The sequence below is a fragment of the Seriola lalandi genome, unplaced genomic scaffold (assembly GCF_002814215.2).
Source record: "Seriola lalandi dorsalis isolate HSWRI2012SDOR001 ecotype SW California unplaced genomic scaffold, Sedor1 jcf7180002054314, whole genome shotgun sequence".
In the NCBI taxonomy this organism is placed as follows: domain Eukaryota; kingdom Metazoa; phylum Chordata; class Actinopteri; order Carangiformes; family Carangidae; genus Seriola; species Seriola lalandi.
The window spans coordinates 767535-782581 of NW_019524867.1; the positions used below are offsets into that span (position 1 = coordinate 767535).

Here is a 15047-nt window from a genome sequence, read left to right on the forward strand (position 1 = left end):
CAGGAATTTAGGGTGGAAACAAAATCAGGTGCTGATCCTGAAATGACCCAGAGAGTGCTGCACAACAAAATGTCCTGAGAGATTAATGAGGATGGAGTTTTTGGGGAAAATATTTAGAGCATCTTTTCATCTTTGCACATTTGACTAGTCCCCAAAGTGGTCTGAAAATGCATGGAGCAGACGGAGCAATGCATCCTGCTGTAGGTGTTGGACTGGGCAGACACAGTCGTCACCTGAGGGAGGGAGAGGCCCAATGCAAAAGTGCTCACATGCTTTTCATACAGTAATATTGGAATTTCATTTAGCGGTTTTTACTTATTCCTTAAGACCTTTATAATGGAGTGAAGGAGCATGGCTAAAACTGTCATGAATGTCCCCCTGCTGAAAGACACTTTAGCAGGTGGACAGTGGCCAAAACAGAGGCTTGAACTCAAATCCTCTGGCTACATGTTTGATCTCTCCATCCGTAGGCCACCCCCAAACATTGGCGTTGGTTGTAGTCAAGGGAAAGAGACAAGAAGGTGGGATGGAAGTTTGGTTACCAAGCCTAGAAATTACATTTCGGTGCTAACTCCAAGTTTCATCTGGTCTGACCACAAAAGAAGCAGAAGCAGTGGAGGGCCAAAGTAAACTGGGACCTGAGAAGCGGTGTCTGGGACGCCTGAGGAAAGGCAACAAACGTCAGTGTGCCCATAGTTCTCACTGTCTAATGGCTGACTGACTAATCCCTGATATTCCACCATGATCTAAACCTGCAGCACTCTGTAGCAATAGAACACTGTGGCATTGTGTCCCTGCTCTTAAGGAGTCTGTGATTCATTTACTGGCAGTGCTTTTTGGATCCATGCGCTGTATTTTTCTCATCCTCAGTAAATGTAGTGAGATTCATCATTTCAAGACCAAACTGGTTTCTTTGTGTGATTGTTTATGTGGAGGATTTTGACAGTGATGCTTGTGCAGCCGTCAAGTCATTGTTGTAAAGCAGGAATCCAACACTCCGATGAAAACTGTAGTTACTTTTTTGAAGTGTCTTTTAATTGTTGTCAGGAATTTAAGTGTTAGTAGTATCTCCAAGACTTTGAGTATGAGTTTGGCAGTATTTTGAAATTCCCCACTGATTACACTGGTTCTTTGTGCCATGACGGCAACGCTGTGTAATGCTGCAATAGTGCTCTCTGCTGGCAGAAACGAGGAATATAGTAATTGTACTTCATCTTTCACATTTCTTTTTTTCATACTAATACCTGGGCGAAAGAATTAATGTTTTTTTTTTTTTTATTGTTTTAAAGATAATGTTTCGTTTGTATGTTTAGATATTATCGCCAGACTTTGTTTAAAAAGGCACATATTTTTTACTGGACAGTAAAAGCTTGTCATCTGATCCTCTCTATTCTCCTTTACTTCCAGGTCTGCTTTGCTCTGGTGCCAGATCAGCAGTTCGCAATGAAGGTGAAGAGATGAGCCTGCAGCGAGCAGCCCTGTCCCTGCAGTTCCTGCCACTGGACGTTTACTGATTCATACAACCAAGAAGACGATGCCCCTGTCTCCCAGATAGCATTTCTGAGGACCAGGCCTTCACAGCACGCGTTGTGCATCATGGCAGGAGAGACTCAGCGAATACACGCTGTCAAAGAGCTGGACGCTGAGTCCAAACTGCAGGATGAGGGGACAGCGCTGGAACTGCAGAGTGACAAAACCACAAAGGAGTCTTCAGAGCACTTTTCAAGCACAGGCACTGAGGCCAGAGCCAGCAGCAGAGGGGCCAAAGCTGAAAAACTAGAGAAGGAAAGGGACTGTCCTCAGCAGCGTGAGGCTGTCATACGGCCACAGCAGACGGGGAAGATTGACTTCAGATCACTGCAGAACAGATCAAAATTTGCCACTGACAGGACTTGGTCGAGTGGCAAAGGCAGCCCCCAGTCCCCGAGTGGAAAGGGCCGCAGCCGAGAGAAGGGGAAGCGGTCAGGAAAGGCAGAGCGTGGCAACCCGCAGCAGCTGTACAGACTTAGCATTACAAATCCACGCTCCAACAACCCCACCATTGGTATTGCATACCCACAGCAGAAGGTTTCGCCACCCAAGAAGTTGGAGACCAGTCGTGGCCCAGTCTCGGGCAGCTACAGATTCCACGTTCCCAGTATACCAGAAAGAGAGGCCGAACTACAGCAAGAAGAGCTCAACTACAGCCGCTGCTTCCAGGAGGCCTCCTCTAACCTTACCTCCCCAAGCTATACCTCACAGGCACTGGGTTCCTCAAGTGGAACATCATCCCACCCACATCCACCCCTGTCACAGCAGCAGCCGCCTGCCTCAATGGAGAACAACAGTGCACAGCCTGGCAGCCAGCTAATCCTGGCTGATTTTCAGCTGAGTGGCTCTAATGCATGGCAGTCTCCTGAAAGGACTTTTAATGGTGCTAACTACGGGGTTTCGTCACAGAAATCCACTGCCCTTACAGAAGCCAGTAAGGCAAGTGCCTTTGTGCCTGGTCCATTTCAATATGGATATCATTTTCTGGAAGAATCAACCTCTGACTCTTTTCCCTGTGAACAGAACCCCCAATCCCAAGACTTTACAGACTCCTCCCTGGGTTCTGTCCATGTGACCCACAACTCATTTTCCTTTACACCTGGAGAAGGACAAAACATGGCTCCAAACAGCACGCAGTTCAGTAATGAACAGCAGTCAGAGGATGGAAGCTCTTATTCTCACTCCCCACAGTCACAGTTTATTCAAGGGGTATCATCCTCCATCCACTGTCCGAGGAATCTGAGTGAGGACTCAGCCAGCAGTGACAGCTCTGGCTCCAGCTCGCAGCAGTCAGAGCAGGGAAAGGCCGCCCTGCCTGAGAGCACAGACACTACTTTACAGGCAGACAGTAGGGATGCAACCATCACCTCGGGGAGTAAGAGGAACTGTCACCCCAAAGACACAGCTGCCAACCAAAGAACATTCATACAAGGAAGTGTCCAACATGTAAGAAATATTTCACAAGGTCCAGGCTCCCAAATGCACTTTTCCAGCAAAACATTTAACAGCCCTCCAGTCAGTAACATTCACACAGGCTCAATGCCTTTTGATAAAAACATTAATAATAAGGTTCTAAATCGGTTACCACACTCCTGGGATGGTACTGGTAAGACATATTCACCAGCTGATCAAAACACAATTCAGTATTCTGACATGAATGATAAGTTTCAGTTTCAGAACCAGCCAGCACTTGACCAAAGGCCAAATTCATCTAAAAATAGCAGGATGCCCTGGCAGCAGATCCGGCCAACCTCTGCCATGCCGAACCAAAACAGAATCGAGTTATCTAGGCAAATAAGCAATCAAAAATTGGCTTACATTGTTTCCCCCTCTGACTGGCAGGATGACAACAAATCACATAAACACAGCTCACTGAAAAACCCCAGCTCATTTCAGAACAGCAGAACTAGTGATGGGTTTTCAAACCAAAGACAGGAGACTGTAAAACATAGCAGTAATACAGTCTCAACTTTTAAAGTAGAGATGAGCCACGCACAAGTATGTGAGTCCAAGAATAAGGCGGTATATTTCGGACTCAACCAGTCTCTTCCAGTGCCCTCAAGAAACTACGGCTATCCACCGTTACAGGTCCCACCTATGGGACTTATGATGGTGTCACCTTATGAATCCCCGTTGCCCTCCCCAGTTCATAACCCTGCATCTAGTAGTACCTGCTCTTCCCTCTCCCCAGCGTCCACCAGCCCTGTTAACATCAGTTCAGAGGACAGTCAAATGTCAAAGTCAGCACCCCCTCACACATTTTACCACCAGCCCCAAGCCAAAAGTCAGTTACCTTCAGATCACCTGAGCTCTCACCCCCACCAGTTTCACTCTGATGCTTCACGAAACCTTCCTTACACACCAGACAGAGCCAAAGATGACATGATGAGCTACCTGCAAAACAGCACACATCCAAAGACAACTATGGATGCAAACAAAGGTTACATGGACAGTTTTGGGGTAGAGCATCACCAGCCTCCACCACCTTACTCTGCACATCAGCTGTTAGCCACCTCATTAGCCACAGCGAATCTTGACCAGTTAGATGTGCTTCTCACATGCAAGCAGTGTGATCAGAATTTCAATAACCTGGCTTCATTTCTTGGCCATAAGCAATACTGTGCTCAACACACGTTTGCACAAAATGACCTCAAGGACATATCAAAGATGGAGGACGGCAAGAAGCTTCATGCAGAACTATCAAAAGCAGTGCCATCTGTGTCAAATGTTTCAAATGTTTCAAATGTTTCAATGTCCAGGTGCCCGTCTGACCTGCACCTATCTCTGTTGGGCCTGAATAAAAATGGAGAACTGATATCTGACAGTGAAACAAAAGGAGACAATAAGGAAGATCACATGAAACTCAACTTGTTCTCTGGCCCTGGTAACCTCCCTGTAACTCTCCCTGAGCTGGAAATGGAGGATGCCAAGTTAGATAGCCTTATCACTGAAGCTTTGAATGGACTCGGCTATCAGTCCGACAATGCGGAGATAGACAGCAGCTTTATCGATGCATTTGCTGATGATGACCTCACCACTGTCAAAGCAACATCAAACAAACAATGTCTGAAAACCAAAGAATCCCTGGTGTTTGAGAGCAAAAATAAACAATCAACAGATGATGACAGGTCTTTCACACAGGGAAAGTATTTTTATGACTCTGATGTTGAGAGCCCTGAGACAGATAAACAGTACACAGAAAGCAAACTTGAGAAAATATGTCTGAATTTGGAACAAGATGAGAAAATTAACATAAAAAAAGAAGTCTCTCATAAAAATTCAAGAGTTGCCTCAAGGGAGAAGATGAGGGAACAAGACAGCAAAGTGAAAGAGGCAAGAAAACTGTGCAAGAGCGAGGACGACAACACAAGTACACAAAGGTTTCTGTTATCCAGCAAGTTTTCAGATCGCTGTGGCGTTAACAGCTTTCAGGACAGCTCTGCACTTCGAGGGTCAACGCCCTCTCAGGCCTCTACATCTCCAACCTCAAGAACTGCAATGAAAGAGAGCAAGAGGAAAAGCACTGGAGGGGGCACCTGGAGCAAAGAACTTATTCACAAAATAGTTCAACAGAAAAATAAGCTCCATAAGCTTCATGTTAAAGGTACCAAAAACCTCCAGTTTTCCTTGGTGATGGAGAGACTGACTCCCACTGTACAGAACCCCGCATTTGGAGAATACGACTACGTCTCAGACTCAGATGATGAATGTGAGCCCGTAAAGATAGCAAGCCAGGGCCGGCTAAATCAGAGCAGTCGCTGTAAATACACATACACTAAAGAGTGCAAATGGCGAGCGAGGAGTGAGAGGGACCAGGCAGCATGGAGACATGAGTCGAAGGAGTGTTTTGAGGTGAAAAAAAGGGAGGAAGTTTCTCTCTCGCCTGAGAAACATGGTTCTCACCAGAGACTCAGGAGGAGGGGTAGCAGGTCATCCACAAGCAGTGAACTCAGCACATCTGTGAGTGTTTCAAGTGATAGTATCAACAGCCCCAAAAGCACTGACCGCACTGACTCAGACTGTGAGAGGAAGACAGACATCAAAAGGAAAGAGCCTCCAGAGCAGAAAACCTATGAAAGGTCTTCCCCACAGAAGTTATGTAAAGAGTCCAGCACACTAGCACTGACATTCACTAAATCTGTCAGGAAGTATAATACTGACAAAACCATTCTTTCTGATAACAAAGACAGTACAGAGGATCCAAAGAAGCATCATTCAAATCCAGAAGTTGCTGATCCAATGTCTTCCTCACAAAAAGCAAAAGACACGATGAAAAACTTTGAAAAAAGCAGAAGCTCTCACACAAAATCAAGAGACAGGCCGGTGTCTCACAGAAAAGAAACCGGCACAACAGTCAGTTCAGACAGAAACACACTACACAGAGCCGACAATCTGTGCCCCAAAGAAGAACCAACACAGCGCAGCAGCGCAGATAACAAGCCACCACAGTTTGATTCACACTCTCCCACCATCAACAAAGAAACTGATTTCAATATTGACAGAAACACAAAGGGCAAAAGCAGAGAGGGGCCCCAAGTCACACAGCCAGAGTTATCACACAGTACCACATTTGAAAAACAGAGTGACAGCGTCTGCATGGTGAAAGAGGCCATTACTTTAGGCAATGACCTAGACACACACAAGCCTGCATCTCTGTGCACCTCTTTGATGGATGAGGTGTGCCTATCTCCAACTGAAAGCCAGGGCCCACTGATACAAAAAGACACGCTCCACCTCATGCCCTACCCTCTGGATCAGGAACAGGGGCTCATGAAATCCCCGCTTTCATTTGACACCTCGTCAATGTTCGGGGACCTCACGGGTTTCGACAGCGGGCTCTACTCAGATATGCCGATTCAGAAAGAAGGTTTCCATTCAATAGAGAACACGTCTGATAAAAAGCAAGAGTTTGTGTCGTCCTTCTCTCCCTTTCTGGAACAAAGAGACTGGAACCTTATAGTTAGCCCGGTGCTGCCAGATGAGATATCTCAGTACAAAGACAGCTCTGAGAAATCAAATGAAAAGAAACCAGATTATAGTCACGTCCCTTTGTCTCTGCCAGAAAAAATAATTGACTACAGTGCAAATCTCAACAGCTGTGCGTCAGAGGATGAGTTGGAGATAAAGAGAATAGTGAATGAGCTTGAAAACCAGCTGCAGACAACTAAGTTGGAAAGCCCACCATTGCTAGCTCAGGACGTCCCCAAGCAGCTGCAAATGAGCAAATTTTCACCTTTACAGCTGGGTGACGAGTCCGAGGGTGATGGCACTGGTCTGGATATTAGGTGCCCTGTGCAAACGATAGATGTTCCAGTGACCAGAATGCCCTCAGAGCCTTTCACTGAACCGGGACTCCCGTGGTCCAGTCCGTTCCAGTTTGAGCTGATGAGTGGACACCACAGTCCCCACACTTCAATTACCAATGAACCAAGGGCCCTTGAACATTTTACTGAAAAAGAGAATGATGCACCAAATATGATCGCCACAGCCTCGCATATTGAACGCTCACAGCTCCACCGTGACCAAAAACCAGAGGAGAGAAGCGCTGAGAAAGAGACTCCTGCAGAAAGTACAAAAGAAGAGATTTTAGAACAAAAGAGATACGCAGAAAACCTCATGAAAAGCCTGGAGGTGATTTCAGACTCTATATTCAAAAAAGAACCCATTATATCAGAACACAAGGAGCCGCATGTCACCTCTCTCACCAGTCAACAACATCAAGAATTTGAATGTCAGGCAGCTGATGCAGTTGAGAGAGAAGATCACAGTGAAAAGGAAGCAATTACCGGGAAGAAGAATACATTATCACCTTCAAATATCAATGAGCGGAAGGATGATATTGAATTCATTCTGAATGAGTCACAGTCATCCCTCTCCAACAGCACTGACCCCACTCTCGATGGAAACCAGCCAATTTCATCGCAGCAAAGTGAGCCCTCAGAAAACGATGATAGCGAGGGTGAGACTAAAGTCACATCGGAAGAGGATATCACTGAGAATAGCAATTTGATTGAGTCTGCTCACTGCTCAAGTGTGGTGACACATGACCCACATCTGGTTGAGGAGTCCTGTGGGAACAGTAATGCGGAAGACAATGTGAATCAGCTGTATAAAAACAATAGTGATGGCCAAGAACATTCAACTGCGGATGGCTATGAGGAAGCAGATGCAGTGAAGGGAATCACTGGTCAATCTGGCAGTCATCCTTCATCACCTGCTCTACCTGACCCCAGTCTGCAAGAACAATCCGCTGATCACCATAGTAATCCCGGAGACATTAAAGTGGAGCGTTCAGACAATCCGATGGGAGCTGTTGAAACAGCAAAACAAGATCATTTGATTGGACTTTCTCCCTCTAAAAATTGTAGCCCTGTTAAGATTTATGCCGCAAGTCCAACAACTGATTTGTCAGTGGAGATAGTCACCACAGAAAAACCCTGCAGTCCAATACTAGTGGAGACCAATACAGAGAGTTCAAGTCACAGCTCACCCTTCCAAGACACTCAACCCATAGAGGGACGGAGCAGTCTGTTGTTGCTTTCACAGTCTGATGACATCATCGCCAGTGATTCCTGCAAAGTTACCCCCTTCGATGACTCTTTGAAACCTGAAGCAGGTCTTGCCTTTGACACCATTCAGAAACAAGAGGAGATTTTACATGTTCAGGACATCAAAGAACATCTTCCTATTAATTTCATGGCAAGTCACCAAAACTCACCTTGCAGAGAAGAGGTTGAAGAAAGTCCCTGCCTTTTTCTACACACTGCCCCACCACCCAGCCCTCTTTTATCAACCACTCTTCAAACAGCCATGCAGACATCGGACCTAGAAGATGATTCATGTCAGTCACAAAGCAAATGCAATAATAAGTCTGCTGATGAAGGCTCAAGTCCAAATGTAAAATCCTCCTTAATCAAAGATGATAACCAAAGTGTCAAAGAAGCTCTAAACAGTGATGAACAATTGAACACAACAGCTGAGATGGAGTATTCTTTGATAAGCCCACCTCACCTGGACTTGGGAATCATAGAGTGTAAAATCCCCAGCTCTGAAACCGCCAATCCCTCTCCACTTCCTGTGACCAGCACAGCAGAACCTCCAGAGGGCCTTGAAAAGAGTGATCCGATGTATGATTTCAAGCTCAGCCCGCTCAACTACAACAGCATCTCAGATGAACCTCCGCACCTGAATCAATATGACTACATACCAATTTCACCAGCCAGTAAACCTGAGGAAAATGCAGATATCAAGCAGAGTCCCAGAGATGACTGTGAACCATGTGACCTGAGCATTAACCCTGCACTGATTTTTAACAAAACTGAAACGGACACAGTGGTATCATTGAATGCAGACCCTGCAGCTAAAATAAATGTATTAGATGAACCACTGGTCCTCCAGCAGAGTATAAAATTCACATGTTTTTCATTGGGTCTCCCCGCTGAACTCAAGAGCACAAATCCCTCAGCTGGCATTGTAAGGAAAGACTTGGAGACTCACCATGATCCACTTGAAAATATTGAGCAATTGCATATTTGCGCTGACATGCTGGGAAAGGTTGAATCAGTGAATTTAGATTCTCAGAATGCTACTGCTGGGGACAGTACACTTCTCAGAAAAGAAGTTTCAGATGCTCTACCCACTACTAAGCCACTCATTATCTGTGAAAATGAACAAAAGCCTCTTCCACCAGACCCATCAGAGAAGCGACCAACAGTGGAGACTGGCCGATGTTCAACAACGCACCAAGCACACAAAGAAATACCACAAAAAAAGACACAGAGCAACACTCAACAGGGGAAAGTGCTTTGTGAAATCTGCTTCATGTGTTTCAGGACTGTGCCAGGGTTAAAGAGACATAAGGCCATGAAACATTTGGTCAGAGCTGAAAAACACCACGGCCCACAGAGCACAACATCAAACCATCAGGGGACGATGCTTATTTATGAAGCATCACAAACTACAGAGAAAGAACATAAAGATGATTCACAGACCGGTTACCCAACAAAAATAGATGGGCTGCCTGAGACAAGTGGCACTCTCGTATCGAAAGCAGCAGAAGCTGAGTCAGTCCTGGAGGAAATGGCAACTGAGACAAGTGCAGTGGCAGTGGATGAAATGGGCCATCAAAACCGTCTGCTGCCAACAAAAGCAAAGAAGAACAACAAAGCTAGAAAGAACAAAAACAGCGAGGTAAACATAAAGCCCGACCCTTTCTCTGATGAGATTCTGAACATACTAAAAACGGACATACTTCAAGCTATAACTCCTGAATTCAAAAGCAGTGTACAGGGGCACCGCAAATCTCCTGAGGAGGTGAAAATCACAGACAGACCTGTTACTGAAACAGAGGAATACCCTCACCCTGTTACTGCAGACTCTGCCTTCGACGATGCATCCCGACCTCCAACAAAAGAGACAAGTGTACTTAGTGAAACTGTGGAGCTGAATCAAATGACCGATACAGAAGAAATGAAATGCGCAAGCATGACAGAGATGGCAAATGGGGAAGTATGTACAGATAATAATGAGGAAAACGCTATATGTGTAGAAAAGGATATAATCAGAGAATGTGATGATTCCAGGAAGACTCTGAGTGCTGTGGAGGAGATGAGTGAACAAGAAGGATCAGAAAAGAGCCTTGCCCAGGAGATTCTCAGAAAAGTGTCAGTCGAGATAAAATCTGAGAACAACAGTGGCCCTTCAGACGAGTTACATCCTCTCTCCTGTTTGAATTCTTCCCCTCTCAGTCCTCCCGGCATAAGTTCCGATCTGAAGGCCTTACTTGACGACGACACCACGTTCTCGCAGCTGTTCCCCAGAGATGAGGAGGCAAAAAGGAAAAAGTGCCCGAGGGTGTACAGCAAAAGAAACAAAAGACAGAAGCTACTGCCCGACTCAAATGTGACTCAGGATTACCCTCCATCAGAACCCTTCCTGCAAAATAAAGACCAGTACACGGAAAACCAAGCAGAGCAGACGTTCACTGTCGATCAAACTAACCGCTGTGAATACGAGACAATATCTATTGATGATGCCATCATGTTGAATATGTGCCACAACAGCACAATGAAGGCCGATGCCAAGCCGGTGTCGGATATTAAACAAAGTGATCAGGAGGATGCTCATGAGGATATTAAAGAGCTTGGCAACAATCTCTTGAATCCACTTGAGAGCACCATTGATAAATCCTCGATTGAATGGAGTGGCTCCTCTGACTTCACCGGCTTTGATGCAAGCTCAGCCGTGACCTCTGACCCCAGCACCTGTAAACCAGAAGTGCCAACCGCTCCTTGCCCTCTGCCCCTGCCTGCTGTTCCATATGCTGTGGAGCCATGTGTCACGGAGAGTGTCCAAACCTTCCACAACATTGACATCCAAAACATCAACACCAAATTTCAGCTTCCTGAGATTCAGTTCTTTGACTCTAATAACGACATCTCAGTGGCTCCTACTGTTGCAACTGTTGAAATGGAGAACAGAGATGATGAGAAGTCCAAGAAAGTAACAGAGCGGAGATGCAGGAAACGGCAAGATGGTGGAATAAAGGTCAAAGATAAGCAGTACAAGTGTAAAGTGTGCTTCACTTGGTTCCTCACCCTGGGTGAGCTGAACTTTCACAAGTTATCCCACAACCCCTCTCCACCTCCAACCTGCTACATGTGTGTCCAGCGCAAATTCAGCTCCAGGGAGCAACTGAGAGACCATCTGAGGGAGAAACATGCCAAGAACAAGACAGGTATCTGGACCTGTGGAATGTGCTTGAAGGAGATATCAGATGTGTGGATGTACAATGAACATTTACGAGAGCATGCCACTCAGTTTGCCCGGAGGGGTCAGACTCAAGGTTCCATATTAGACATTCCAGGCTGCTTCATGCAGGAGACAGCCGTGAAGAACTTTATCACCTCAATCATGCAGCACCGCCCCAGCAAAGCCATCAGAGAGTCTAACAAAGCCACTAAAGAGCAGGAAAAAGCTGCTGCTGCTGCTGACAGCACTGTGGGAGAGGGTAAAACCTCTGAAGGCACTGAGCCAAAAGTTCACAAAACTAAAAGTAGCAGTGGAGCAGGTGGGAAGCAGAGCACATTAACCCCACTTGAAGTCCTCCACAACACAGGTCCTCCACAACCTAAAAGTGTGGAGATGCATCCCAACTGCAAAGACCCTTCAAGAGACTGCCACCACTGTGGGAAACAATTCCCCAAGCCATTCAAACTCCAGAGACATTTAGTGGTGCACAATCTGGAAAAGATTTTCCTGTGTCACAAATGTCCCGTCTCTTATCAGGAGGCCCAGGCACTTAAAGACCATCTGAAGAGAGCGCACGAGGAGGTGGACGAGCTGGATTCAAAACACACCACCCTTTATACCTGCGAGCTCTGTGCTGATGTCATGCATGTGATTAAAAAATCCTTCATCTGCAGCACCTGCAACTATACCTTCTCTAAGAAGGAACAGTTTGATCGTCATATGGAAAAGCACCTGTCTGGTGGGAACAAAATTTTCAAATTCCGAGGGGTTCTGAGACCTGTCAAAGCATCTACATCCAAAGAAGATGAATGTGATTCGCCTGCAAGTAAGAAGAGGAGAATTCTCTCTGACAGTCTGCAAGAAAGTAGCTCAGACAGCGGCATTGCCAGTGTAAGCTCAGTGCACTTAAATCAAAGCTCTGAAACACAGTCTTCAAAACCCTCTGTGTCCATGGCAGACGACTCCACACAGACCATTGCAAATGAATACCACAGTGACACAAACAGTGCAAATGTGAAGACGGAGGACATGGTTGAGGACTACTCTGAACTCCTTGTAGAGCTTGAGAAATGTATTCACATGGGCTCGTCAGAGTCTGCTTCACCGAAGAAGGAGGAAATTGACCCAACTCCCTCACCTAATCCTGATAAAGAGGGTAATGGAAAATCAATTACTGAACCATGTGACGTGAAAGAGGAGAATGAGTCAGTCTGCATTAGAGCAGAGACAACCTCATGGTCAGCATCTAAAGAGAGCAGCAGTGTGGGGGAGGAGATTATTAAAGCAAAGGAAGGCTCAGCTGAAGGAGACACAGCCGAGACTGAAGAAAAAACTGATTTACTTCCACCTAGCGAGGACTCTTTTGTCAGCTTAAGAGAAAATCAAACAATTTCAAAGACAGCTGAGTCAGCAAAGCATGAATTAGCTGTTGATGTGATGGACCAGCAGAGGGATGATGAGCAGTGGCAGCACACGTCGAAAGCTTCTAATAATGACAGCAAACAGCAAACCTTAGCTCACGGTGCTGAGCAAGAAGGTAGCAGTCAGATGAAAGACAAAGCTGCCAAAACAAATGACAACACTAAAAACAGCACTACAACTAGCAGCACGAAGGCTCCAGAATCAACACCCGTCCTCCACTCCAAAGTTTCCCTCAACACTCCCGTCACAAACGAGGACAAAGAATCTCCGAGACCGCAGAAGAAGAGGAAGGATATGAAATCCCCCCACAGCCTGCAGAGGGTTTCCTCTCCAGCCACACAAGAGAACTTTGGTGTTGACTCGAGGCCCAAGAAGAAATTTCGCCCCAGCAAGTGTGCAAATCCCTCTCTGCAGAGAAAGTCAGACGGACCCAGCGACTACCCTGTGCTGTCCTCAGTACGGGACGACGTTGTGAGCAACAAAATAGTTTCCAAGTGCAAGACTTCAAACTTGGGTTTGCAGTCAAAAAGAAGTTTGCTTGATAACTGTATTCCAAAGAAAACTGAGATTGTTAACCCTCTAAATGGGGATTTTAAAGCCAAAAAGGGACCTCTGGGACGGCCTTTGCATCCCCCTATTTCTAAAGTGTCTTCTGTTCCCATGAACAATTCTTTGAATAAATCTAGGCCGAAGATGGGGGTGAGGTCAATGGAGAGCCATTCCTACCGGACAGCAGAGTCCCAGAACCACCTCTTAAGCCAGTTGTTTGGCCAAAAACTCACTAGCTTTAAGATTCCTTTAAGGAAGGACACATCAGAATCTATTAACTGAGCGGCGTGTGAGGGTTCTGTGAATAAGAGAATATAAATGTTTATGACAATTCATTATGGTGGATGAGATTGCACAGCTCTTTTCTGTGAAATGCTATCTTTAAATACTTACATAGTCACTTTATGTCTTCTTTGTACATGTGTTTTTATTACACAAATGTGAGGACGAATGGCAGATATGAATTTTGGGAAAAAAATGAATATGCTATTTTCGAAAAATGATTGAACTTTTTTTCTGCTTTTCCTTTGTTGGACACTATCTGTTTCAGAGATTATATTTCATTTACCTAAAGGAAAGGAAAAAAAGAATACTTGAAAATACAGTCAGATATGTTCGTCTAAGAGATGCATGTTCATTTTGCATTCAAAACATGATTTTATCAGTTTAAGTCCTTTTTGCAAATGACGTCACAACTGACCTGGACTATTGTCTGTGCACCTTTCGTACAATGCTTCCAACATATTCATTTTGTATTATTTTTTAACTTTACTGTACTGCATCGACATTGATCATCATTTTAGCCTATTGTATAAACTTTACCTGGTGCTACATTGTGTTTTATTGTAATGTGAATGCCAATGTCCTCGGAAGGGAACATGAGATCTGTAGCAGTTACAGTACATTCATCCAACTGACTTTACTAGTTCTCTGATGTTTCTTAAAGATACTGTGTAAACCATCCAAGTACTTCATATGTAGACTGATAGAACACAAAATTAGGAATGCTTCCAATGTATAAACTCAGGTGCATACAAGGACATCACAGTCCCAAGACCTGTAATCAGAGTTCTTCCCATGCACTGATAATACCACACACAAATCACAAACTCAATCATCTGTGTCTGTAACTCCAACTGTTTAATTATGAATAGTATTTACTAGGACAACAAAGGTGCTTTATCTTGTTTATACTGTATGTATCTTATATTGTATAATATTGTAGGTAGATTATTGTTTGGTGTAATGCTTCATGTCAAAGTTTTATTTTAATAATGTGCAAAATGAATCAGAGAAGAAAGGGAAATGCAGTGCCTCTTGCAAGTTGTAAAGTGGTTCACTAAGTGCCTCTTTTATAGTTGGTTATTAAAGATCTGTATTGGTCTCTCCTTGCTCTTTTCTTCCTTTGTTCATGACATGTTTTGCAAATGTTCCCACTTCCATCCCTGCGGACTGCAGCTGTCACCACATGCATCGAACACTGGAAGCAGTGGAAGCTGCTTGTGCCTGGAGGCAAAAACAGGTGCGCACACAACAAAGTCTACCTTTTTTTTTTCTTTTTTTTTTTTGTCTTCAGATCATCACTTCAATGAGATCACTCATCATCTGAAAGATGAGCATAAATGTATCTTTACTACAGGGAAACATTCAACAGAAGACAATCACATCTATCCAACCATATGTTAGTCTCCACCAGCGATGTCGAGCAGGCAGCGAGGAGCTCTCACTTCTGTGACGCTTCTGTCATGTTGCTTTCTCACCACGTGTAAAATGGCTTCTATTCCTACACGAACATT

General features: G+C 45.0%; 1 protein-coding gene across 1 annotated transcript in view; it reads left to right on the forward strand.

Moving 5' to 3' along the window:
- znf469 (zinc finger protein 469) overlaps positions 1-14639 on the forward strand; it is a 42722-nt gene extending 28083 nt beyond the window's left edge. Inside the window, exon 2 of the mRNA XM_023406691.2 lies at positions 1408-14639. Coding sequence (XP_023262459.1) covers positions 1597-13533 — 11937 coding nt within the window. The 5' untranslated portion in view covers positions 1408-1596 and the 3' untranslated portion in view covers positions 13534-14639. The remainder of the gene's footprint in view (positions 1-1407) is intronic.
- Positions 14640-15047: the final 408 nt, after the last annotated feature.